The 24,702-nt window shown below is 41.7% G+C and overlaps 1 protein-coding gene across 3 annotated transcripts in view; it reads right to left on the bottom strand.

The window, feature by feature from the left end:
* LOC105465059 (polyribonucleotide nucleotidyltransferase 1) overlaps window positions 1–23,909 on the bottom strand; it is a 61,991-nt gene extending 38,082 nt beyond the window's left edge. The window contains exons 1-9 of one of the 3 annotated variants that reach the window (XM_071076723.1): window positions 23,589–23,909; window positions 16,614–16,674; window positions 15,006–15,080; window positions 13,531–13,636; window positions 12,353–12,402; window positions 9,474–9,537; window positions 9,331–9,378; window positions 8,349–8,462; window positions 430–616 (exon numbers count right to left, since the gene is read on the bottom strand). In XM_071076723.1, the coding sequence (XP_070932824.1) occupies window positions 430–616; window positions 8,349–8,462; window positions 9,331–9,378; window positions 9,474–9,537; window positions 12,353–12,402; window positions 13,531–13,636; window positions 15,006–15,080; window positions 16,614–16,674; window positions 23,589–23,749 (866 nt within the window). In that variant the 5' untranslated portion in view covers window positions 23,750–23,909. Of the gene's footprint in view, window positions 1–429; window positions 617–8,348; window positions 8,463–9,330; window positions 9,379–9,473; window positions 9,538–12,352; window positions 12,403–13,530; window positions 13,637–15,005; window positions 15,081–16,613; window positions 16,675–23,588 lie in introns of those variants that run through there. The other 2 variants (XM_071076724.1, XM_011713290.3) reach the window with 2 other exon arrangements.
* Window positions 23,910–24,702: the final 793 nt, after the last annotated feature.

Genomic DNA, 24,702 nt, shown 5'->3' on the forward strand with positions numbered 1-24,702 from the left:
TCAATTTTTTCAAATAAAATAATTTATCAGTGATTCATTTACATTTACTGAGTGTCTGCCTAATGTTCTAAGCACTGGGCATGTAACAGTGATTACATCTGATTTCTCTTTGAGAATTCCAACAGCTTCCTTAGATATTCAAGTATCTTATTTATTTTCTTTTTCCCAGACATGGAGAGATGTGGTGATCACCTGAATCTTGACCAATAAACACCCTCTTTCGTTTGAGATTCAAAGTTAGGCCTTACAAGTGTGATGTGGGCTTATCCTTTTTAAGGGAGTAAACAGATATATGAGAATGACTCTTAAAACAGAAAAGTGCTATTTACGAAGTAATGGATGGGCAGTGCTTCCATGGGAAGTTTCTCTCCCACGAGGAAATTAAATCTGATGACAATTTCATATTTTCATTTGCACAGATGTTCTTACTTATGAGTATGTTTCACAATCTCTGGCAAAGGGGTAAATAACTTCTGAGGCGTCCTCTTGGTAACACCAATTTCTTTTACCAACTGCTGAATGCCTTGAATTATTTGCTGGGTATATTTCACTCCCACTTTGATAGCATGGCAAAAGTCCTGCTGTAAAATGTTCTCTGCAGAGGCTTCCAACATGACTATTTAAAGGAAAAAGAAAAAAAAAATGACTGCCATCAAAGTTCTTAGTAATATAACAGTTTCAAATACCATGACATGACATAAATATTGTGGATCAATTTTACTTCTTAGTGATAGATCCACCTTGATTTCTTTCCTCAGAATCAACATACTTCCAAAAGGTAAGCAGCAGTAAATGAATAAAGACACCTTGATATTCGTATTTAGGTTTATATTCTCCTTAAGTTTAAGGAGGGATTTCCCATAAAAAATGAAACAGAAGAAAAAAAATAAATTATGTATATATTTAAAAAATAAGATATTGAGCTATGTCACATAAGATAAAAATTAAATCTTTTAAAGTATACAAGTGCTTTTGTTCTTAATACTTTTTTTTTTTTTTTTGAAACGGAGTCTTGCTCTGTCGCCCAGGATGGAGTGCAGTGGCGTGATCTCGGCTCACTGCCAGCTCTGCCTCCCGGATTCATGCCATTCTCCTGCCTCAGCCTCCCGAGTAGCTGGGACTACAGGTGCCCGTGACCACGCCCAGCTAATTTTTTGTATTTTTAGTTAGAGATGGGGTTTCACCACGTTAGCCAGGATGGTCTCGATCTCCTGACCTTGTGAACCACCCGCCTCGGCCTCCCAAAGTGCTGGGATTACAGGCGTGAGCCACCGCGCCTGGCAATACATATTTTAAATAAAATGTAAAAATATGCAACACAATAGGAATCTAATAAATATTTCCTGTTTAATAATTAATTGTCACATCGTCTAATTCTTGCACAGATGGGGAAATCTTTGCAGTGATCCTGTTTCAAGTAAGCCAACTAAAGGACTGTAATGACCATCATAAACAGATAGCTTTTATAACAATTAAACTCCTGTGTAATGCAGGTAGAAGTTAGGCTTCTAAAATCTACTATTCAGTTTCAGTTTTGCATTCCAGGAGGCTGACTAGCCTCCTGCCTACTTGTGTGTCAGTTCTGGTGTCTCTCAACTTGTACAAAGTCAAAGATCAGGCAAATGCATAGTTATCAACATATTTTATATATTTAACCACATCCTGTTGTCATTAAGATTTATTATCTAACTCATTACTTCTAAGGTTTCTAGGTTCAATTTATAATAGAATGAATGCCTCCACCCTCTCAATGTGCTTTATATGTTGGAATTCCATCAGCCAACGGAAGTAGACTCATGAAAGGAGCTAATATTTGTGTTATCAGAATCATGGAAGAATAGGAGAAAGAGGTCAGGGCTAAAAAAGTACTAGAAAAAATAATTGCTGAAAACTCCCCAAATTTGACAGACACAAACCTACAGATTCAAAGTAAACTCTCAACTGGGTAATCCTCAAAAAAGCCAAGCCAAGAAACATCATAATCAGACTTCTGAAAAAAAAAGACGAAAACTTGAAACCAGCCAGAGAAAAATGACACCTTACCTCTAGGGGAAAAGCAATTCAAATAATAGCAGATTTACCATCAGAAACCATGCAGGCCAAAAGGAAGTGGCACGGTATTTTTCAGGTGCTGAAAGAAAAGAACTGTCAACCCAGAATCCTACACCCAGTGAAAATACTAAGGAAGGAAGGGGAAGTCAAGACTCTCAAATAAAGGAGAAATAAAAAAATTTGTTGCCAAACAGAAATGAAAAAATAAGAGAAGAAATCGTGGACTGTTAGAAAGGAAAGAAAATCAGTATGCAAACTAAGAATAAACATAGAGGTTGGGCATGGTGGCTCACACCTGTAATCCCAGCACTTTGGGAGGCTAAGGTGGGCAGATCACCTGAGGTCAGGAGCTCGAGACCAGCATGGCCAACATAGTGAAACTCTGTCTGTACTAAAAATACAAAAAAAATTAGCCAGGCGTGGTGGTGGGTGCCTGTAATCCCAGATACTCAGGAGGCTGAGGCATGAGAATCGTTTGAACACAGGAGGTACAGGTTGCAGTGAGCCGAGATCACACCACTGCACTCTAGCCTGGGCGACAGAACAAGGCTCCATCTCAAAATAAATCAATAAATAAATAAGAGAGAAAAAGAGTAAATACAGAGCAATAAGTTTTTCTTTCCCTCTTGAGTTTTCTAAATTATGTTGACATTTGAAGTAAAAGCAAAAATTTTTAACGCTGCCTGACATGGTTCTAACCGTAGAAGAAAATGAAAACAATTGCATTCCAAATGGGAGAGAGTAAAGGGAAATAAGGTTTCCATATTTTGCACCAGGCCTGAAGAAATTTCCTATGATAACATGATACTAAGATGGCTATATTCTTTTTCTCATCTGTATTTCCAGGATATCCTCTCACTTTGACAGAATTAAACAGGAGATTTTTAAAAATTCATTTAATGGGTATAAATTATATCTCAATAAATTGCTTTTAAAAATAAAATATGTGGCCAGGTATGATGGCTTACGCCTATTGTCCCAGTACTTTGGGAGGCCAAGGTGGGAGGATTATTTGAGGCCAGGAGTCTGCGATCAGGCTTAGCAACACAGCAAAGTCCTGTCCTAAAAAAACAACAACTAGAAGATAAAAAACTCAGCCGTGGTGGTGTGCCTGTAATCCTAGCTATTTTTCTAGAGGCTGAGGCAGGATGATCGCTTGAGCCCAGCAGTTTGAGGGTACAGTGACCCATGATTATGCCACTATACTCATACTCTAGTCTGGACAACAGAGTGAGAATAGTTGAGAATCAGATTAAAAAATATATATATATATGGCTAGACATGGGGCTCATGCTTGTAATTCCAGTGCCAAGACAGGAGGATTACTTGAGGCCAGAAGAATAGCCTGGGCAATATAGTGAGATGCTATATCCAATAAAAATAATGATAAAATTAAAAAAAAAAGAATATGACAAAGAAAAATGGGGCTGGGCACGGTGGCTCACGCCTGTAATCCCAGCACTTTGGGAGGCCAAGACGGGCGGATTACGAGGTCAGGAGATCGAGACCATCCTGGCTAACATGGTGAAATCCCGTCTCTACTAAAAAACACAAAAAACTAGCCAGGTAGGTGGCGGGCGCCTGTAGTCCCAGCTACTCGGGAGGCTGAGGTAGGAGAATGGTGTAAACCCGGGAGGCAGAGCTTGCAGTGAGCCAAGATCGCACCACTGCATTCCAGCCTGGGCAACAGAGCGAGACTCTCAAAAAAAAAAAAAAAGAAAAGAAAAATGGATACCTCCCCTCAAAATATATTTTGTTTTCACTCATTAAACTTTAATGCAATTCCTTTTAAAAAATATTTTATAAGAAAATTCCTTTAGCCAGGTGTGGTGACATGTGCCTGGATTCCCAGCTACTCAGGAGGCTGAGGACAGAGGATCGTTTGAACCCAAGAGTTTGAGGCTGTAGTGACACATAATCACACCATTGCATTACAGCTTGGAGACAGAGTGAGACTCTGTCTAAAAAAAAAAAAAAAAAAAGAAAGGAAGGAAGGAAGGAAGGAAGGAAGGAAGGAAGGAAGGAAGGAAGGAAGGAAGGAAGGAAGAACACTCCTTACAGTTGAGTCTATAGAGCTGTGCTGTCCAATATGGTAACTACTAGCCACATATGCCTATTTGCATTTAAATGACTTAAAATTAGACAAAATTAAAATTTTGGTTCCTCAGTTACTCTAGCCACATCTGAAGTGCTAAGTAGCCACATGATCAGATATAAAACATTCCCTTCACTGCAGAGAGTTCTACTGGACAACACTGCCACGGATGCTAAAAAATTAAACATAAAAGCTTGTCAAAATGATTGCTATAGGCCTGGCATGGTAGCTCACGCCTGTAATTCCAGTACTTTGGGAGGCCGAGGCAGGTGGATCACCTGAGGTCAGGAGTTTGAGACCAGCCTGGCCAACAGGTGAAACCCTATCTCTACTAAAAATAAAAAAATTAGCCAGGTGTGGTGGCACGCGCCTGTAGTCTCAGCTACTTGTGAGGCCAAGGCAAGAGAATCACTTGAACCCAGAGGTGGAGGTTGCAGTGAGCCCAGATCGCACCACTGCACTCCAGCCTGGGCAACAGAGTAAGACTCCATCTCAACTAAAAACAAAACGAAAACAAAGATTGCTATAAACTGTCAACCATTTTAGCAGTTGAAGATGCAGTTTTGAGATTAGCTGAAGCTATAAATTCTAGACACAAAATCTTTTCTAAAAACATGTTGGCCGGGCGCGGTGGCTCAAGCCTGTAATCCCAGCACTTTGGGAGGCCGAGACGGGCGGATCACGAGGTCAGGAGATCGAGACCATCCTGGGTAACACAGTGAAACCCCGTCTCTACTAAAAATACAAAAACTTAGCCGGGCGAGGTGGCAGGCGCCTGTAGTCCCAGCTACTCGGGAGGCTAAGGCAGGAGAATGGCGTGAACCCGGGAGGCGGAGCTTGCAGTGAGCTGAGATCCGGCCACTGCACTCCAGCCTGGGTGACAGAGCGAGACTCCGTCTCAAAAAAAACAAAACAAAACAAAACAAAAAAAAAACAAAAAAACATGTTATTGGTATACTTTTTCCTGACTTATATCTTCTCTCACACAGAAATATTAGTGATATTAAATATACCAGTTGAAAACAAGCATCTAAATGGCACTGTTCAGAATGTTGGTGTTGAAGTAATCCAGCAGCTGACAGCATGGAGTAATTATTCTTGCCCTATAAGATTATACTTTAAAGATCTGGATGACTGCCCAGGAGTGGTGGCTCAAGCCTGCAATCCCAGCACTTTGGGAGGCCAAGGTGGGTAGATCACCTGAGGTCAGGAGTTCAAGACCAGCCTGGCAAACATGGTGAAACCCTGTCTCTACTAAAAATACAAAAATTGGCCAGGTGTGGTGGTGCACGCCTGTAATCCCAGCTACTCAGGAGGCTGGGTCAAAAGAATCACTTGAACCTGGGAGGCAGAGGTTGCACTGAGCCGAGATCGTGCTACTGCACTCCAGCCTGGGCAACAGAGAGACACTTGGTTTCCAAAAAAAAAAAAAAAAAAAAAAAAAAAAAGATTTGGACGACTAAATATTTTAATAACGAAATAGTAGCAATTACTTTTTTGTATTTTTGTATCGCAAAAGTTCCATGATGATGGTATTTCACTTGGACCCGATGTTAACTTTAACAGGTAAACAAGGGGTTAAAATGCATATTTGATGCATCTTTATGAATGTAGAGAGCTGGTTAAATAGCTGCATGGAAATAGTGATACAAAAGTCATAAACTGGAGGCTGGTAATTCCTAAAAACCATCTCCTTACAGGTTGGTTCTGAATTACTCTCAGTCTCCCTCTACCCAAGACTACTCTCTGAAATTTATGCAGTCTCTAGAGTCTCATTCTTCCCTCCTGAGAGCAACAGGTGAGAAGAGCCAGCTGGAAGTCTGCCTATGGGGTTTCTATGGCATGCCATATGTGCAGCAAAGATTCCTTGGTTCTGCTGGGTGCAGTGGCTCATGCCTGTAATCCTAGCACTTTTGGAGGCCGAAGCAGGTGGATCGCTTGAGGCCAGAAATTCAAGACCAGCCTAGCCAACATGGCAAAATCCCGTCTCTACTAAAAATACAAAAATTAGCTGGGCGTGGCGGCGCATGCCTATAATCCCAGCTACTTGGGAGACTGGGCAGGAGAATCAATTGAACTTGGGAGGCAGAGGTTGCAGTGAGCTGAGACTGCACTGCTGCACTCCTCTACCCTGGGAGACAGAGCGAGACTCGGTCTCAAAAAAAAAAAAAAATTGTGAATTAGTCCATTCCTCTAATGTCTACTTACAATTAGAAGAGTTCAAACTCTAAGGCAGATAGCGGCTATATGACCAATTAGCAACAGGTTTATTTCCGTGTCTTAATGATAATAGCAAGTATTAACTGTATGCTTATTAGGTACCAGTAACATGCTGGGCACTTTGCAAACCTTGACTCCTATCTTCATAACTACCCTCCCGGTAAAGTAACCAGACTAGTTTACTAATAGAGAATAAACGAACACTGTAACTTTCAGCAAAAAATTCAGATGCAGATGAACAGGAAACCAATACTTTGCTCAAGGCTCCGAGATGCTCAAACATGAAGTAGACATCATCTATTATTCACAGTTTCCTCATTCTTTGGAATATCCTCTCTACATTTTGACAGTTACCCACAGTACGAATCCCACCTTCCGGAGGCAGAATACAAAAATCATTTCCTTGCCTTCCTTGCAGTCGAGGGTATAGTCATGTGCCACAGTTCTGCTCAATGAGATGTAAGTAGAAACTGCTGTGTGGGGATTTCTGGGAAAGCTGCTTAAAACGCAGGTTGACTCACTCAACTGCCACACACCTTTTTGCTATTCCCTTCTTTTTTCTTCCTCCTGCCTATAAGTCAGATACGTTGGCCAGAGCTCTTCATGCCAGTTAATAAGCATGAAGATGAGGCCACATCTTGAGGATAACAGAGGAGAAAGCTAAAAGCAATCTAGATTTCTTAAGATGTCATGGAACCACTATCACTGTCTTAGATTTACCACCTCTGAATTTCTTTTACCTGAGAGAAATACAACATTTCCATCCTGTTTAAGTCTTATTTTGTTCGACAACACAACCCCCAACTAATACATGGGGATTTTTCTTTCTTATAGAACCTAGTTTTAACTTTATCACTGGCTAACATACCAGAAGCAGAAGCTGGAAATGAGATGTTTCACATATTACTTGTACAAAAAAGCAGTAATAGTTGAATAGTTTGTTTCATCAAAATGTTCCCACATCAGAACATTGTCAAAAAGTCCCACACATCAAATATCACATGGTAGAATAAACCAACAACAAAAGCCCTTAAATAATTTGTCCAAGATCACACGATTATAGTGGCAGAGACAGGTTTCAAATCCAGGTCATTCTGACTGCTAAAGTCCATTTTCCTTCCACAGAACAAGGACTTGATTTTCATTCGTGCAAGTATGGCATTTCTGTTACAAGGAGGATGTGAAAATGGCCCATGGTCAATGCATTTCTTCTATTTTATTACTCGTTTTCCACCTAGTAGAAATGGGTCACTTCTCAAGAGGATACCAAGCAGACTTAGAAATAGCTAAATTATAATATTTAAACTAATAAAATGGTTACTACCAGACTTAGAACTTCTATTTTTAAACTAAGTTATTTAGACTAATAACTTATTAGTCTAAACATAATTACTGAAATTGGCCGGGCGCGGTGGCTCAAGCCTGTAATCCCAGCACTCTGGGAGGCCAAGACGGGCGGATCACGAGGTCAGGAGATCGAGACCATCCTGGCTAACACGGTGAAACCCCGTCTCTACTAAAAAAGATACAAAAAACTAGCCAGGTGAGGTGGCGGGCGTCTGTAGTCCCAGCTACTTGGGAGGCTGAGGCAGGAGAATGGCGTAAACCCAGGAGGCGGAGCTTGCAGTGAGCTGAGATCTGTCCACTGCACTCCAGCCTGGGCGACAGAGCGAGACTCCGTCTCAAAAAAAAATAAATAAAAATAGAAATTATTCTTAGACAAAATATTAGTCTAAAAATAATTACTGAAATGGTCTTGGTAAATACTTCTGTATATTTTAAATAAAATTGAGTAAAATCCTGTAATTTTAGGTATCATTTGATATGAAGCAAGAGCACTACAAAAATAGGACAGAGATAAAACATAACCAAAATTTTTATGGCTACCGACAAAACATACACACAAAGAGTTTAAATTTAGTTTAAGAAGAAAGAACTTGTCAGTAAAATCCAGAACAAATGAGGTATTTAAACAACTTACCAATCTGACTTTTAGGTGCCCCAGCAACCACTAAATTTAAAGTACTGGAAGACATTTCTTTTCTTGTTGGGTTAACAACATATTCTCCATCAATCATTCCTATTCGTACTGCCCCTAAAATGTATTAGAACATTGGCAACTGTTTAATGGAAATTCCCAGTTTTCAAGACATTATTCCAGTGATGGCTTCAACCCCATCTTTGATTGTGACCACAGAATAAAATCCATGTTTCTAACACGGTATTTAAGACCCACAGAACATCCTACCCCACCCTACCTTCTGGCCTCATGGACTACTCTGAATTGGTCAAATATACCACTTCTTCCACACCTCTGGGATTATGCTTATGTTTGTCCCCTGGTCTAGAGAGTATTCTCCCTAAGGCAAATGCTTAACACCAGACCCTACTAAGGTTCAGCTTACACAATGACTACTCTGACGAGCCCTCCTTGACAACTTGACCACACAAAATCAAACCTGCTCTTCTCTATCATATTCTTAGCACTTTAACTATGTTTTTATAATACCACTGATTATAAATAATTATCTGTCTTCTTTATGCTGAAAGCAATAACTGCATCTTTCATTGTTGTATTGCTAGGGCCTGGTCTGCCTAGGACACTTGATAATTATTTACTCAATGAGCCATTTTTATATTGCATGATTATGACTTGTAACAGCCATAAGTTACATTAATTTTATCCTGAAGGAGTATATACTCTGATAATTTCTCAGTTAAAAAAAAAAAGAAAAAAAGAAGTCCTCTAACGGAAAGAGGCAATTATGAAGTCAAAATATCTAGGGACATAAAATCTATAACACCATAACATACTGCTATTAGAAACAGAACCCACGACAAGGATGAAAATATCTGAAAGACCTGAAAGGAGACTTAGAATGTCATCTAGTTCAATTCATGGTCGCTACTACTTACTGAAAAAAAATATACATACGATTTCTTATTTTTAAATCCTAACTTACCAACAGGTCCATTCCAAGGAATATCTGATAATGACAGGGCCACGGAAGCTTAAAAATGGAGAAAAATAAGGGCTGAAATTAAAATTTCATTGCTTTAAAAAAAATCAACACTGATAACTTTTCATCTCTACTTTTATACTTACCGCCATTAATTGCTAGGACATCAGGCTCATTAACACCATCTACTGCTAACAGATTACACAGAACCTGGTAAAAGGGAAAAAATTTGAATCACTTAAAATAATCTGTTTGATTTGGAAGGGTTATCATTTAGGTTAACATCCTGGCCTAAAATACAAGAGCACTATATGGCTAAAAGCAGGGGCTTTGTAGCCAAACCTCTTAATTTTGGCTATCATTTAACTAAATGCTTGACATTGGATAAATTACTTAAATTAAACCCGAAAAGCTTTCTCATCTTTGAAAGGGAAAAATAGGCCAGGCGTGGTGGCTCACGCCTGTAATCTCAGCACTTTGGGAGGCTGAGGAGGGCAGATCACCTGAGGTCAGGAGTTTGAGACTAGTCTGATCAAAATGGTGAAACCCTGTTGCTACTAAAAAGACAAAAATTAGCCAGGTGTAGCGGCCAGTGCCTGTAGTCCCAGCTGAGGCAGAAGAATCTCTTGAACCCAGGAGGTAGAGGTTGTAGTGAGCTGAGATCGCGCCATTGCACTCCAGCCTGGATGCCAGAGTGAGACTCCGTTACTAAATAAATAAATAAATGGGATAAATAATGGCATCTTCCCAAAGGGTGCCTACGAGGATTAGAGAAATACTGTAGGTAAAGCACTTATCACAGTCCTCACATGTTGCAAGTATTCAGTAAATGTTAGCTCTTTCTATCATATAAAAATATTTTCTAGGCCAGACATGGTGGCTCATGCCTGTAAACTCAGCACTTTGGGAGGCCGAGGTGGGCGGATCACCTGAGGTTGGGAGTTCAAGACCAGCCTGGCCAACATGGCAAAACCCCGTCTCTACTAAAGATACAAAAATTAGCCATGCGTGGTAGGGCACGCCTATAGTTCCAGCTACTAGGGAGGCTGAGGCGGGAGAATCACTTGAACCTGGAGGCAGAGGTTTCAGTGAGCTGAGACCGTGCCACTGGACACCAGCCTGGGCAACAAAAGCAAAACTCTGTCTCAAAAAAAAAAGAAGGCCGGGCGCGGTGGCTCACGCCTGTAATCCCAGCACTTTGGGAGGCCGAGGCGGGCGGATCACAAGGTCAGGAGATCGAGACCACAGTGAAACCCCGTCTCTACTAAAAATACAAAAAATTAGCCGGGCGCGGTGGCGGACGCCTGTAGTCCCAGCTACTCAGGAGGCTGAGGCAGGAGAATGGCGTAAACCCAGGAGGCGGAGCTTGCAGTGAGCCGAGATCGCGCCACTGCACTCCAGCCTGGGCGACAGAGCGAGACTCCGTCTCAAAAAACAAACAAACAAAAAAAAAAAAAAAAAAAAGAAAAAAAATTCTGTTGAGCAGGGTGCGGTGGCTCACACCTGTAATACCAGCACTTTAGGAGGCTGAGGCAGGGGATCACTTGAGGTCAGGAGTTCAAGACCAGTCTGGCCAACATGGCAAAACCCCATTTCTATTAAAAATACAAAAAAATTAGCTGGGTGTGGTGGCGGGCACCTGTAATCCCAGCTACTCAGGAGGCTGAGGCAGGGAGAATTGTTTGAACCTGGGAGGCGGAGATTGCAGTGAGCCGAGATCGCGCCATTGCACTCCAGCCTGGGTGACAGCGAGAGATTCCGTCTCCAAAAAAAAAAAAAAAAGTTCTGTTTATAAGCATAGATGAAACAAACTTTATACTGCAATAATGTGCCCATGTCATGCACTTAAGAAAAAAACTTCTCTGACTGGGTGTGCTGGCTCATAGCTGTAATACCAGTAGTTTGGGAGGCTGAGGCAAGAGGATTGCTTGAAAGCAGGAGTTTGAGACTAGCCTGGCTTATATAGTGAAACCCCCCTCTACAAAAAAAAAAAAAAAACTTAGCTGGGTATGGTGGTTTGTGCCTGTAGTCCCAGCTACTTAGAAGGCTAAGTGGGGAGGATCACTTGGGCTCAGGAGTTTGAGGCTGCAGTGAGTTATAACCATGCCAACTGTACCCTAGCCTGGGCAACAGAGGCCCTGACTCAAAAAAAACAAAAAACAAAACTTCCTGAGGTTAAGGCTGTGATATTCTTGCAAAGGCATATTTACAAGGTGTATTTATTTATTTCAAATGAATAAAATGGTTACTTAAGTATACGTGTCATTACCCTGAAAGAAAATATTATTCAGAAAGTATTAACATATAATAAAGTAGAGGTTCAGAGGATCCAGCAATAAAATTAGGTAATAAAAATTAGCTATGTTGGTTGTCCTATTCCCAGCCTGATCTGGTCTCTACTCACTCTAGTCACCCTGATCTTCTTTTTAAACTCACTAATTTCTTTCCTGCCTCTGGACTTTCAATGCTTCCCTGACACACCTTGGTTGGCTAACTCCTACTCATAATTCAGGTGTCAACTCAAATAGACACTGAATAAATGTTAGCTTTGTAAAAGTACTATCTTTTGGCCGGGCACAGTGGCTCATGCCTGCAATCCTAGCACTTTGGGAAGCCGAGGGGGGCGGATCACGAGGTCAGGAGCTCGAGACCAGCCTGACCAACATGGTGAAAACTGGTCTCTACTAAAAATACAAAAATTAGCCAGGTGTGGTGGTGCGTGCCTGTAATCCCAGCTACTCAGGAGGCTGAGGCAGGAGAATCACTTGAACCTGGGAGGCAGAGGTTGCAGTGAGCTGAGATCGTGCCATTGCACTCTACCCTGGGTGACACAGTGAGACTCGGTCTTAAAAAAAAAAAAAAAAAAAAAAAAGTACTATCTTTTTTCAAAAACTTACTGTAAAATATAACAGTATCATAAAAAATTCTTATGTTCTTTCTAATGTTTAGTCTAGGAAGTATTACAGAGATTCATTAAGTAATTTTTGATTGATCTGGCAACTAAAAAACCTAAAGCAGAACCTACCTGTGTATCATAGAAGTAGCCAGCTGGAAAGAGTGGTCTAATTGAACGATCTGCCAAAAGAAAAAAAAAGACATTAAACCGTACTGACAGAGTTGCTTTACAGTTCAAAACTTTTGAACTAATATAGATAGCCATTCAATATGTTTTCAAGAAAAATCCCCTTGGACCAATTTATTAAGAGGGACACAGATAAATGTCAGTGCTTCCACTATTACATACCATGCCCTAACAACAAAAAACAAACACAGAAGAAGTACATTAACAATAAAGATTGGGGAGCAATTTTTCATTCTGGTTCCACAGGCAACAGTTACGTATATAAGCAGAGCAAAGACACTTAAGACCAATAGCAGACCAAAAGAAAATGCTTCCTTGCTACTTTCTGTCTGAAGACTGTATATAAATATACCTAAAATAGCAATTTCTGGCCGACCGCAGTGGCTCACGCCTGCAATCCCAGCACTTTGGGAGGCTGAGGTGGGCGGATCAAGAGATCAGGAGTTCAAGACCAGCCTGAGTAACATGTAGAAACCCCGTCTCTACTAAAAATACAAAAATCAGCCAGGCATGGTTGTGGGCGCCCATAATCCCAGCTACCCAGGAGGCTGAGGCAGCAGAATCACTTGAACCCGGAAGGCAGAGGTTGCAGTGAGCCAAGACTGCGCCATTGCACTCCAGCCTGGGTGACAGAGCAAGACTCCGTCTCAAAAAAAAAGCAATTTATGGGTAGAAGAGCTATAATTACATACAATCCCACAATATGTAGGGATGTTAAACATTTGAAAGATTATGGACATTATTTCAGTAGCTGATAAATATAATGTTTAGGAATTACTATTCTGAACATGAAAAAATGTACAAGGAATAGATTCAACAGAGTAGAGGCATGGACCATAAAATTCATATGCTCAATAGAAATTTACTCATTTAGTCAACAAATATTTATTGAATGCCTATTCTGTGCTAAGCAGTATAACAGGTACTAGGGATTCAACAGTGAAGAAACAAAAGCTTTTTTCTCCCAGTGCCAACATTTGAGTGAGGGAAGAGAGAGTGAATAATCTTAGGTGGCGTTAATGCTATGAAGGAAAACTTAAGATATACTGTAGAACACAGATGCAAAAGATGCTAATATAGACATATCAGAGAAGATGGATGCGTCTATGTTAATATCTTACCTATTATTCGACTTGTAAGAATTTCTTTATCAGAAGTACCAATCTCTCTTCTCAGATAGTTTGTGGGAATTCTACCTGCTGCAGCAGCTTTTTGTCTGTAGTCAACCTGAAGTAGCAAAAAAAAAAAAAAGTTCATATAATTCTTTTTGTAGAAACAAACTATACTGTAAGAACTACTATATGAATGCTAATTCTCCTGAGGTCGCCAACAACACAGTCTAGACTCAGAGCAGAAAATATGTTACTTACTTAGCATTTTATATCTTTTGGGGAAAGGAAAGTTGATAGAAATGTTTCCGCAAAGTGAAATAAAAAAATGTTCAGGTGTAGTGGCTCACACCTGTAATCCCAGCATTTTGGGAGGCCAAGGCAGGAGGATCGCTTCAGGCCAGGGGTTTTAGAACTGCCTGGGTAACACAGAAAGACCTCGTCTCTACCCCCCATAAAAAAAAGAAAAATTAGTTGGGCACAATGGCCTGCACCCATAGTCCTAGCTACTCAGAAGGCTGAGGTAGGAGGATTGCTTGAGCCCAGGAGTTTGAGGCTGCAGTGAACTATGATCACACCACTGAACAACTCTAACCTGGGTGACAGAGCTAGACCCTGTTTCTTTAAAAAAAAAAAAAAAAAAAAAAAAAAGTCTTCTACTCAACAGTAAGAGTGGAAGACTCACTATTTCCCACAGATACTCATTCTGATCAAGTCAAACATTGCTTTTTTGGGTATCAACTCTGTTAAATATAATTGTGCCCCCCTTTTCATAATAAAAGGGAGCTATAAAATTCAAATGAACTCATTACTAAACATACAGTTGTCTCTTGGTATCCCTGGGAGATTGGTTCTAGGACCTCTTGCGGATATCAAAATCCATTGATGCTCAAATCCTTGATGTAAAACACCATAGTATTTGTTTATAACCTATGTATATCCTCTCATATACTTTAAATCAATCTCTAGATTACATATAATCCTTAATACAAAGTAAATGCTACATAGTTTTTATACCGTATTGTAGGGAATGACAAGAAAAAAAAGTCTGTATGTGTTCAGTACAGATGCAATTTTTTCCCCAATATTTTCGATTCATGGTTGGTTGAATCCATGGATGCAGAACCCAAGGACATGGAGGGCTGACTATACTTGCAGAGTCATACTGAAGGGAAACTATGAGGGAAATGAATTCATTGCTTATTCAGTGTCAAAGTAGTCATGCACTTCCAATCTTCTTGTCAACTTATGCACCTGGACGCTCCAAATTCTAAAGCATGCTTAATCCTAGTATTTGCTTATGAAGCAGTTTATACTCTTTTAATGAGTCAGCATCAAAAAACTAGGAAAAATTCTTTGTTGTGCAAGTTCATATTTTCCACTCACTAGACATGTATTTTCCACTCACTAGACACTGGACAAAAATATTATACATTCTACACTTACTTACACCATATTACAGTTCAGATAAATCAGCAAAAACTTACCACCAAAGGCATAAACTGGGAAGGCGAAGGTTTTGTTTTACTGACCGCTGTGACCATTACTGCAGTGTCACCTGACTTAAACATAAAGAACAACACTGGTAAGTTCATTTGAAATCAGATATCAGCATCTAAGTAGCAACCGAATAAATCCTTACTCCAATTAAACTCAAGAAAAGATATGTAATTCTATGACATGATTATGAAATAAAAATAGTTATTCACAAGTAGTCCAATCTTGATCTCTGAGCTTTTCAAAAGCTATGGGTAAGGCAAGATTAACAGGTAATTTAGCCGGGCGCGGTGGCTCAAGCCTGTAATCCCAGCACTTTGGGAGGCTGAGACGGGCGGATCACAAGGTCAGGAGATCGAGACCATCCTGGCTAACACGGTGAAACCCCGTCTCTACTAAAAAATACAAAAAACTAGCCGGGCGAGGTGGCGGGCGCCTGTGGTCCCAGCTACTCCGGAGGCTGAGGCAGGAGAATGGCGTAAACCCGGGAGGCGGAGCTTGCAGTGAGCTGAGATCCAGCCACTGCACTCCAGCCTGGGCGACAGAGCCAGACTCAGTCTCAAAAAAAAAAAAAGAAAAAAAAACCAGGTAATTTAGTCATATCCAACGAATTGAATAGTATTCTCTACTTCTTATGTGGCTATACATAAGGAAAAATTCCCCAATTATTACTATAGAAGAAAATACCAAAATCACTTTCTCTAGAAAAGCACAACAGAATTTATTAATGCATAAAAGAGAAGCCCAAGTTTGGAAGGGATGTTAAAGGTCACTTAAAATGGCCAGGCGCGGTCGCTCACGCTTGTAATTCCAGCATTTTGGGAGGGCAAGGCAGGTGGATCACGAGTTCAAGAGATCGAGACGAGGCCAGGCACGGTGGCCCATGCCTGTAATCCCAGCACTTTGGGAGGCCAAGGCGGGTGGATCACGAGGTCAAGAGATCGAGACCATCCTGGCTAGCACAGTGAAATCCCAACTCTACTAAAAACGCAAAAAATTAGCCGGGCGTGATGGCGGGCGCCTGTGGTCCCAGCTGCTTGGGAGGCTGAGGCAGGAGAATGGCGTGAACCCAGGAGGCGGAGGTTGCAGTGAGCTGAGATCACACCACTGCACTCCAGCCTGGGCGACAGAGAGAGACTCCATCTCAAAAAAAAAAAAAAAAAAAGAGATCGAGACCATCCTGGCCAACATGGTGAAACCCCATCTCCACCAAAAATAAAAAAATTAGCTGGGTGTGGTGGTGCACTCCTGTAGTCCCAGCTACTCGGGAGGCTGAGGCAAAAGAATCGCTTGAACCCGGGAGGCAGAGGTTGCAGTGAGCCGAAATCGCACCACTGCACTCCAGTCTGGTGACAGAGCAAGAGTCCATCTCAGAAAATAAAAATTTAAAAAATAGAAAAAAATAAGTCACTTAATACATGCAGCCCTCTGGACTCTGGTTGTCGGGAATGATTCTTACAGTATAAACTATCTTAGTAGTATCTGAATTAATTTCCAGTATCAAAATTCTAAGTAGTTACACAATGTTGTAGTTACACATTTAGTATGAGTCTCTGTAGCCATTTTTAAGATGAATTTTTAAAATCTGGACTTTTTACCTGTACTACAGCAGAGCCATCTGCAAATCTGGCCAGCTTTCCAGAGGATATTTCTAATTTCCTGTTTAAAAATAAAAATGCAATACAAGAAGACTTAGGTTATCTGTACAATTCCTGCTTAGTATAAAATAATAAAAGATTCTAAGGGAAGATTCTAAACCCCTCCCACCCACCCCACCAACAAAAAGGGGCAGAATCCATGATCATTATCAAAAGTAAAAGGGGAACTTAAGAGTGACTTAAAGAAGAATACAGAAACCAAGGCACAGGATTGATCTGAACAGGAAAGCATTTTGGAGGTTCAGAAGTTAACTGCTTCCCTAAATGTTAATTCCCATGTACCATCTATTATTTTTTTGCGGGGGCGACGGTGGGTGGTGGGTCATTGTGTCTTGTATCTTCTTTTTCTTTTCTTTTCTTTTTTTTAGAGTCTTGCTCTGTTGCCTAGGCTGGAGTGCAATGGCACAATTACAACTCACTGTAACCTTGAACACCTGGGCTCAAGCGATCCTCCAACTCAGCTTCCTGAGTAGTTGGGACTACAGGTGCACACCACTACACTTGGCTAATTTTAGTTTTTGTTATGGATGAGATCTCACTATATTGTCTAGGCTGGTCTTGAACTCCCGGCCTCAAGCAATTCTCCCGCCTTGGCCTCCCAAAGTGCTGGGATTACAGGTGTGAGTCAAGGTGCCTGGCTCCATTTACCATCTTAGTACAGTCTCTTATCATCTCTCACCTTGTTGACTACAGTAACATTTTAACATACAAATAGGATTGTTTCCCTACTTAAAAATCCGGGCGCGGTGGCTCAAGCCTGTAATCCCAGCACTTTGGGAGGCCGAGAGGGGCGGATCACGAGGTCAGGAGATCGAGACCATCCTGGCTGACACAGTGAAACCCCGTCTCTACTAAAAAAAAAATACAAAAAAACTAGCCGGGCGAGGTGGTGGGCGCCTGTAGTCCCAGCTACTCGGGAGGCTGAGGCAGGAGAATGGCGTGAACCCGGGAGGCGGAGCTTGCAGTGAGCCAAGATCACGCCACTGCACTCCAGCCTGGGCGGCAGAGCGAGACTCTGTCTCAAAAAAAAAAAAAAAAAATCCTTTAGCCAGGCGTGGTGTCTCCCAACTGTAATCCCAGGACTTTGAAAGGCTGACACAGGCTGATCACCTGAGGTCAGCAGTTCAAGACCAGCCTGGCCAACATGGTGAAACCCCATCTCTACTAAAAATATCAAAATTAGCTGGGCATGGTGGTGCCTGTCTATAATCCCAGCTACTAGGGAGGCTGAGGCAAGACAGTTGCTTAAACCCAGGAGGGGGAAGTTACAGCGAGCCGAGATTGTGCCAATGCACTCCAGCCTGGGCGAGAGTGAGACTCCGTACCAAAACAACAACAACAAAAAACACTTGAGAATTTCTCCCAATGCTTTTAGGACAAAATATAAACTCCTAAATATTGCCTATAAGGACCTTCACGTTCAACAGAAGGGGAAAGAATAATCTTCAATTCAATGAGGAAAGAGTAGTCTTGTGAGGCAATAGTGAACAACCGGATGCAAAAAAGAATGAATCTTCATAAATTAACTCAAAATGGATCCTGGACTTAAACGTTAAGAGCTAAAACGATAAAAGTCTTAGAAACAAAACACAGGAGTAAATCTTCAGAGACTTGGGCCAAAGTCTTAAATATGACATCAAAAGCATAAATGACAAAAGAAAAAATAGGTAAGTTGGATTTCATAAAAATTTAAAACTTTAAGAGTAAAAGAAGTGCCATATATTAAGAGAAAAATATTTGCAAACCAAGTATCTGATAAGGGACTTGTATTAATATCTAGAATATTTAAATAATGCTTACAATTCAACAATAAAGACAACTGAATTTTAAAACTTGGCAAAGAGGCTGGGCGCAGTGGCTCAAGCCTGTAATCCCAGCACTTTGGGAGGCCGAGACGGGTGGATCACAAGGTCAGGAGATCGAGACCATCCTGGCTAACACGGTGAAACCCTGTCTCTACTAAAAAATACAAAAAACTAGCCGGGCGAGGTGGCGGGTGCCTGTAGTCCCAGCTACTCGGGAGGCTGAGCCAGAATGGCGTGAACCCGGGAGGCGGAGCTTGCAGTGAGCTGAGATCCGGTCACTGCACTCCAGCCTGGGTGACAGAGCGAGACTCCGTCTCAAACAAACAAACAAACAAACAAACAAAAAAACACTTGGCGGCCGGGCGCGGTGGCTCAAGCCTGTAATCCCAGCACTTTGGGAGGCCGAGACGGGCGGATCATGAGGTCAGGAGATCGAGACCATCCTGGCTAACACGGTGAAACCCCGTCTCTACTAAAAAATACAAAAATCTAGCCAGGCGAGGTGGCGGGCGCCTGTAGTCCCAGCTGCTCGGGAGGCTGAGGCAGGAGAATGGCGTAAACCCGGGAGGCGGAGCTTGCAGTGAGCTGAGATCCGGCCACTGCAGTCCAGCCTGGGCAACAGAGCAAGACTCCGTCTCAAAAAAAAAAAAAAAAAAAAAAACCCTTGGCAAAGGACTTGAACAGACATCTCTCCAAAGAAGACATACAAATGGCCAGTAAGGACATAAAAATATGCTCAATATCATTAACTATCAGCAGGGAAATGCAAATCAAAATCACAACCTGTTATGAATGTTCCTTGTAGCATTATTCATAGTAGTTCCCAAATGGAAACAACCCAAATGTCCATCAACTGATGAATGGATAAGCTAAATGTGGTATAATTCATACAACGGATTATTATTCAGTGATAAAAAGGAACAAAGTACTTATACATGTTACAACATGAATAAACATTGACAACATTATGTTAAGTGAAAGAAGGCAGTCACAAAAGACTACGTTTCCACGTAAGAAACGTTCATAATAGGCAAATCCACAGAGATGGAAAGTAGATTAGTGGTTGCCTGGGGCTGGGGAGAAATACTAAGTGACTACTACTAATGAATTTCGTTTTAGGGTGATAGAAGTGTTCTAAAATTGATGGTGGTAATGGCTGCAAAACTTTGAATATACTAATATCCATTGAATTATACACTTTATTTATCTGTATTTATTTATTTTGAGATAGGGTCTTGCTCTGTTGCCCAGGCTGGAGTGCAGTGGTGCCATCACAGCTCACTGCAGCCTTGACCTCCCAAGCTCAAGCAATCCTCCCACCTCAGCCTCCTGAGTAGCTCGAAATACAGGTGTGCACCACCATACTGGCCTAATTTTTAAATTTTTTGTAGAGATGAGGTCTCATTATGTTACCCAGGCTGGTCTCAAATTCCTGGACTCAAACTCAAGCAATCCTCCTGCCTTGGCTTCCCAAAGTGCTAGGATTAGAGACATGAGCCACTGCTCCCAGACGAGTTGTACACTTTAAATGAACTATATGGTATGTGAATTATATCTTAATAAAGCTGTCTTATATACATGAAATAGGCAGCACTATCAGCCTTATTCCCCAGTTTCAGCAGAGAATGCAAAAAGAGCTTACTGAGGTCTTGAAACAGACCAGCAAAACTTGTCAAAGAGCTCAAGATTCATCAAAAGGTGTTTTGAGATGAAACCAAGTCAGTGACCCCTGAAGATACAGAGGAAGATGCTCTGTCACATGAACTCAGCTTCAGCAACCTTCTTTCATAGTCTGGTGCTGAAAATGCACAAACCAAACACAAGCATGCAGACAGGCCCAATGCCCTGCCCCAAATAAGATTATTCTGTCCTTCACATACCAAAGAGATGAAGGAACAACCCTTAATATTTTCACCTGTTAAATACCTTTGCCAGAAGCCTGAGTTAATGAAAAGCATATTCATCTGTTCAGTTAGACCCATTTTGTTAAGTTTGAAAGTCAGAACAAAGTATGTACATTTAATACATGTTAATAAATAGTGATTTTGTAGTACCAAATTCTTGACTCTGAAATATTAGTTGTTTTTTTTTTAAATCAGGGAATATTTGATAAGTTCTAGTTGGGTTTCTACTTAGTCAATACAGATGGTATAATGATGAAAGCCTACAATAAAATGGGTGTCCTCTGACTAATGGGAATAATGAGGTACAGAGAGGAGGCTGGTGCTGGATTAATACGTGGAGTAGATGGAAGGAATGGGATACTCAAAACCAGTCATACTGTGTAGTATCACAGACCTACAACAACCTATAGCTGAAATCAGTATTAAGTAATGGTTTCCTGTGGCAAATGTAAATTTGGCATCTTGAAATTTTGTTTAACCCCAAGTAAGATGCTACCAATACTTCTCAAAACCTACCAGGAACTGGCATTCTGTCTACCAGTGTGAATTCTGAATACCTAAGTGATCGCTGTGAAGGGGAGTGGAGGATCTTTAACTAGACTACAGTGGGCCCAAAACACAGGGAAGAAAAGCTGTGAAAGCTACAGGTCTACTCCATTAATGGGGCTACTGCCTTAGCATTTTGCCCACAGTGGCATACTCTTTTGAATATCCTCAGTGATTTGATGCATAGTAGATCCTCAATAAAAGACTGCTGAAATGAAAATTAAACACCTGCCTCCAAGGTTACCGTGAGCATTAAATATACTATCTGAAAAACACCTACAATAATTATATAATCTTCTAGAATGCAGTAAAGAATACATATGGTAAAAAATATAATGTGTGGCCGGGCGCGGTGGCTCAAGCCTGTAATCCCAGCACTTTGGGAGGCCGAGGCGGGCGGATCACAAGGTCAGGAGATCGAGACCACAGTGAAACCCCGTCTCTACTAAAAATACAAAAAATTAGCCGGGTGCGGTGGCGGGCGCCTGTAGTCCCAGCTACTCAGGAGGCTGAGGCAGGAGAATGGCGGGAACCCGGGAGGCGGAGCTTGCAGTGAGCCGAGATCGCGCCACTGCACTCCAGCCTGGGCAACAGCGTGAGACTCCGTCTCAAAAAAAAAAAAAAATATATATATATATATAATGTGTCACTCAATAAATGTTGCCAATGGCAAACAAGACAAAAATGAAAGAATTTATCCAGCAAGTATGATATTTATGAGTCTAGTTATTTCAATACATGACACGAGTTTAAAGAGAACTATCTACAGAAGAACAGGTTGATTAATAAAAGAAAGAGTCAAAGTAGATTATTTATGGAAAATATGGAGGGTAGGAGCTGCATCTTGTTTTGAGTATCTAGTGCCTATCTCACAGTACGTGACTGTTGAATGAAATGTTCTGGGCATTTCTTCGAAGCATGTGCAGTCCTTGAAGAATGGAAAAGATGTCCTCTTCCCTCAAAAATCAGAATTAAGGAATGCTGGGAGTGGAATGAGCCTTAGAGATAACCTAGTTTAGGGGTGACCAAACTACAGCTCATGGCCTATTTCTGTACTACTCTGTAACTAAAAATGTTTTTTTATTTTTATTTATTTATTTATTTTTGAGACAGAGTTTCGCTTTTGTCGCCCAGGCTGGAGTGCAATGGCACAATCTCGGCCACTGCATCCTCTGTCTCCTGGGTTCAACCGATTCTCCTGCCTCGGCCTCCCAAGTTACTGGAATTACAGGTGCCTGCCACCATGCCCAGCTAATTTTTGTATTTTTAGTAAAGATGGGGTTTCACCATGTTGGCCAGGCTGGTCTCCAACTACTGACCTCAGGTGATCCATCCACCTCAGCCTCCCAAAGTGCTCGAATTACAGGTGTGAGCCACTGTGCTGGGCCGTTTTTTAAAACATTTCTAAAGGGTTTGTAAACACATACACACAGTGTATACCCCAAAAAGCCTAATATATATATTATCCAGTCCTTTACAGAAAAAGTTTGCAGACCCTTAATGGAATCCAGTCTCCACACTTTGCACAAGAAAATGGTGAATTAACTTGTTCAACGTGAATTACTTATCAAAGTTAGAGTGGGAGACCTGGATTCAAAACGATTTTTTTGCTTTTTGTATGAACTGGGGTCAAAATTTTTTCAAAGTACACGTAAGAAATTTAGATAAGGCCGGGCGCGGTGGCTCAAGCCTGTAATCCCAGCACTTTGGGAGGCCGAGACGGGCGGATCGCGAGGTCAGGAGATCGAGACCATCCTGGCTAACACGGTGAAACCCCGTCTCTACTAAAAAATACAAAAAACTAGCCGGGCGAGGTGGGGGGCGCCTGTAGTCCCAGCTACTTGGGAGGCTGAGGCAGGAGAATGGCGTAAACCTGGGAGGCAGAGCTTGCAGTGAGCTGAGATCCGGCCACTGCACTCCAGCCTGGGCGACAGAGCAAGACTCCTTCTCAAAAAAAAAAAAAAAAAGAAAGAAATTTAGATATATGAAGTTTGCATTAGCAATTCCATTTATTCTAAAAACGATTAAAGCATACGTTTTTTCTTTTTTAAACGGTCCCTTAAAAAAATACGGGCTTTGTAAGCAAGAAACAGAAATTCAAAAACCACCTAGTCCCACAATACTTTTTAATTGACTCTTAGAAAGTTATCTAACCTTTTTTGAGCCTCTACAAAACGAGGGTAATAGTACCTTTACGACAGGTTTAAAAAGATTGCCAGGATCCTATAACTGGCGTTCAAAAAACTGACTTTTCCTTTCCCTCCTAACCCGGGGTCATAGTGGCCACACTTTAGGCAATCAATTAGATTGGATGACGTGATACATCCACGTCAACTCGTTATCCCTAGGTGGAATGTTTCCCACTTAAGAGTCCAGTGGTCCCGGAAAGTAAAGAGATCGCAAGTCAGGTGGAGGGACAGAGTCGGATGGAGCAAAGAAGCCCGGCACACACCAACAGAGGGCATGAGATAGCGCGGGAAGAAGGAGGGTCCGAGGAGTCACATTCCAAACCCGGAAAGAGAAATTTGGAATTTAGATTTAGGGTAAAGAGAGATTAAATAGACCTAGGATACTGGGTTTCTACCCTGGGAGACGAATACGCTCAGGCTGGCTGGACAGGACGCCTTATGACAATACAGGGAACGCACGCCACTCCTTACCTGTTGCCTAAGTCCACGGCCACAGCTCGAGACCCTGCGCTACTCCATAGTGCACGCGCCTGCAACTGGGTGAGTGCCCGATCCCGCCCTGGCAGACGGAAGGGACCATCGCTCCGGGGTCGGAGCCGGAGGCACGAGCTGCAGTACCTGCAGGCAGCCATGACACCCGGCACGCGATCAACCCAGGCTGTGCCCTGATTGGCTCACTCCTCAGACCGTGGGGCGGAGCCTGATGCAGTTTCGTTTTCCGCGGTGCCTAAGGGACGCCGGGACAACGGAAACGTTGGCCACCTTCTACGAAGACTAGAGAGGATCAAACCTATCAGAAAGCGATTATGTTGTAAACGATCTTTGTTGTTATCTGCCAATGAAAGGCAATTAGATAAATAAGGTTTTTGTGTGTGTACTATCGTAGTTTAAAGGAGAAGTCCTAGAATAATGTAAACGTGTAATATGCAGAGTAAATTTATATTTACTTTTATTACTAGAAGTCATAGAACAACACATTATTATTATTTGACTCTGTGAACTAAGAATTAGAATTTGTGTGGTGGGCCTTTGGAAAGAGCTCTCCCTCTCCCCTTCTCCGCCCTGGTTTTTATTTTATAAATTTCACATAGCAGATATGACACTGCAGCGATTTGTGTTAACCAATTTACAGCAAATTAATTCATTTTTCATCGACTTGTAATTTTAGAAATATTTATTGTCATTTCTGATTCATTTTCATTTCCATTGCTAATAATTAGAAATTTATATTCCTGAACTCTTTTTTTTTTTTTTTTTTTTTTGAGACGGAGTCCTGCTCTGTGCCCCAGGCTGGAGTGCAACGGCGCGACCTCTGCTCACTGCAAGCTCCGCCCCCCGGGTTCATGCCATTCTACTGCCTCAGCCTCCTGAATAGCTGGGACTACAGGTGCCCGCCATCACGCCCGGCTAATTTTTTTTGTATCTTTTAGTAGAGACGGGGTTTACACGGTGTTAGCCAGGATGGTCTCGATCTCCTGACCTCGTGATCCGCCCGCCTCGGCCTCCCAAAGTGCTGGGATTACAGGCTTGAGCCACCGCGCCCGGCCAGGTTCAACTCTTAAATGCAAAATGCCAGCTACTGTTT

Source organism: Macaca nemestrina, chromosome 13, assembly GCF_043159975.1.
Source record: "Macaca nemestrina isolate mMacNem1 chromosome 13, mMacNem.hap1, whole genome shotgun sequence".
Classification (NCBI taxonomy): domain Eukaryota; kingdom Metazoa; phylum Chordata; class Mammalia; order Primates; family Cercopithecidae; genus Macaca; species Macaca nemestrina.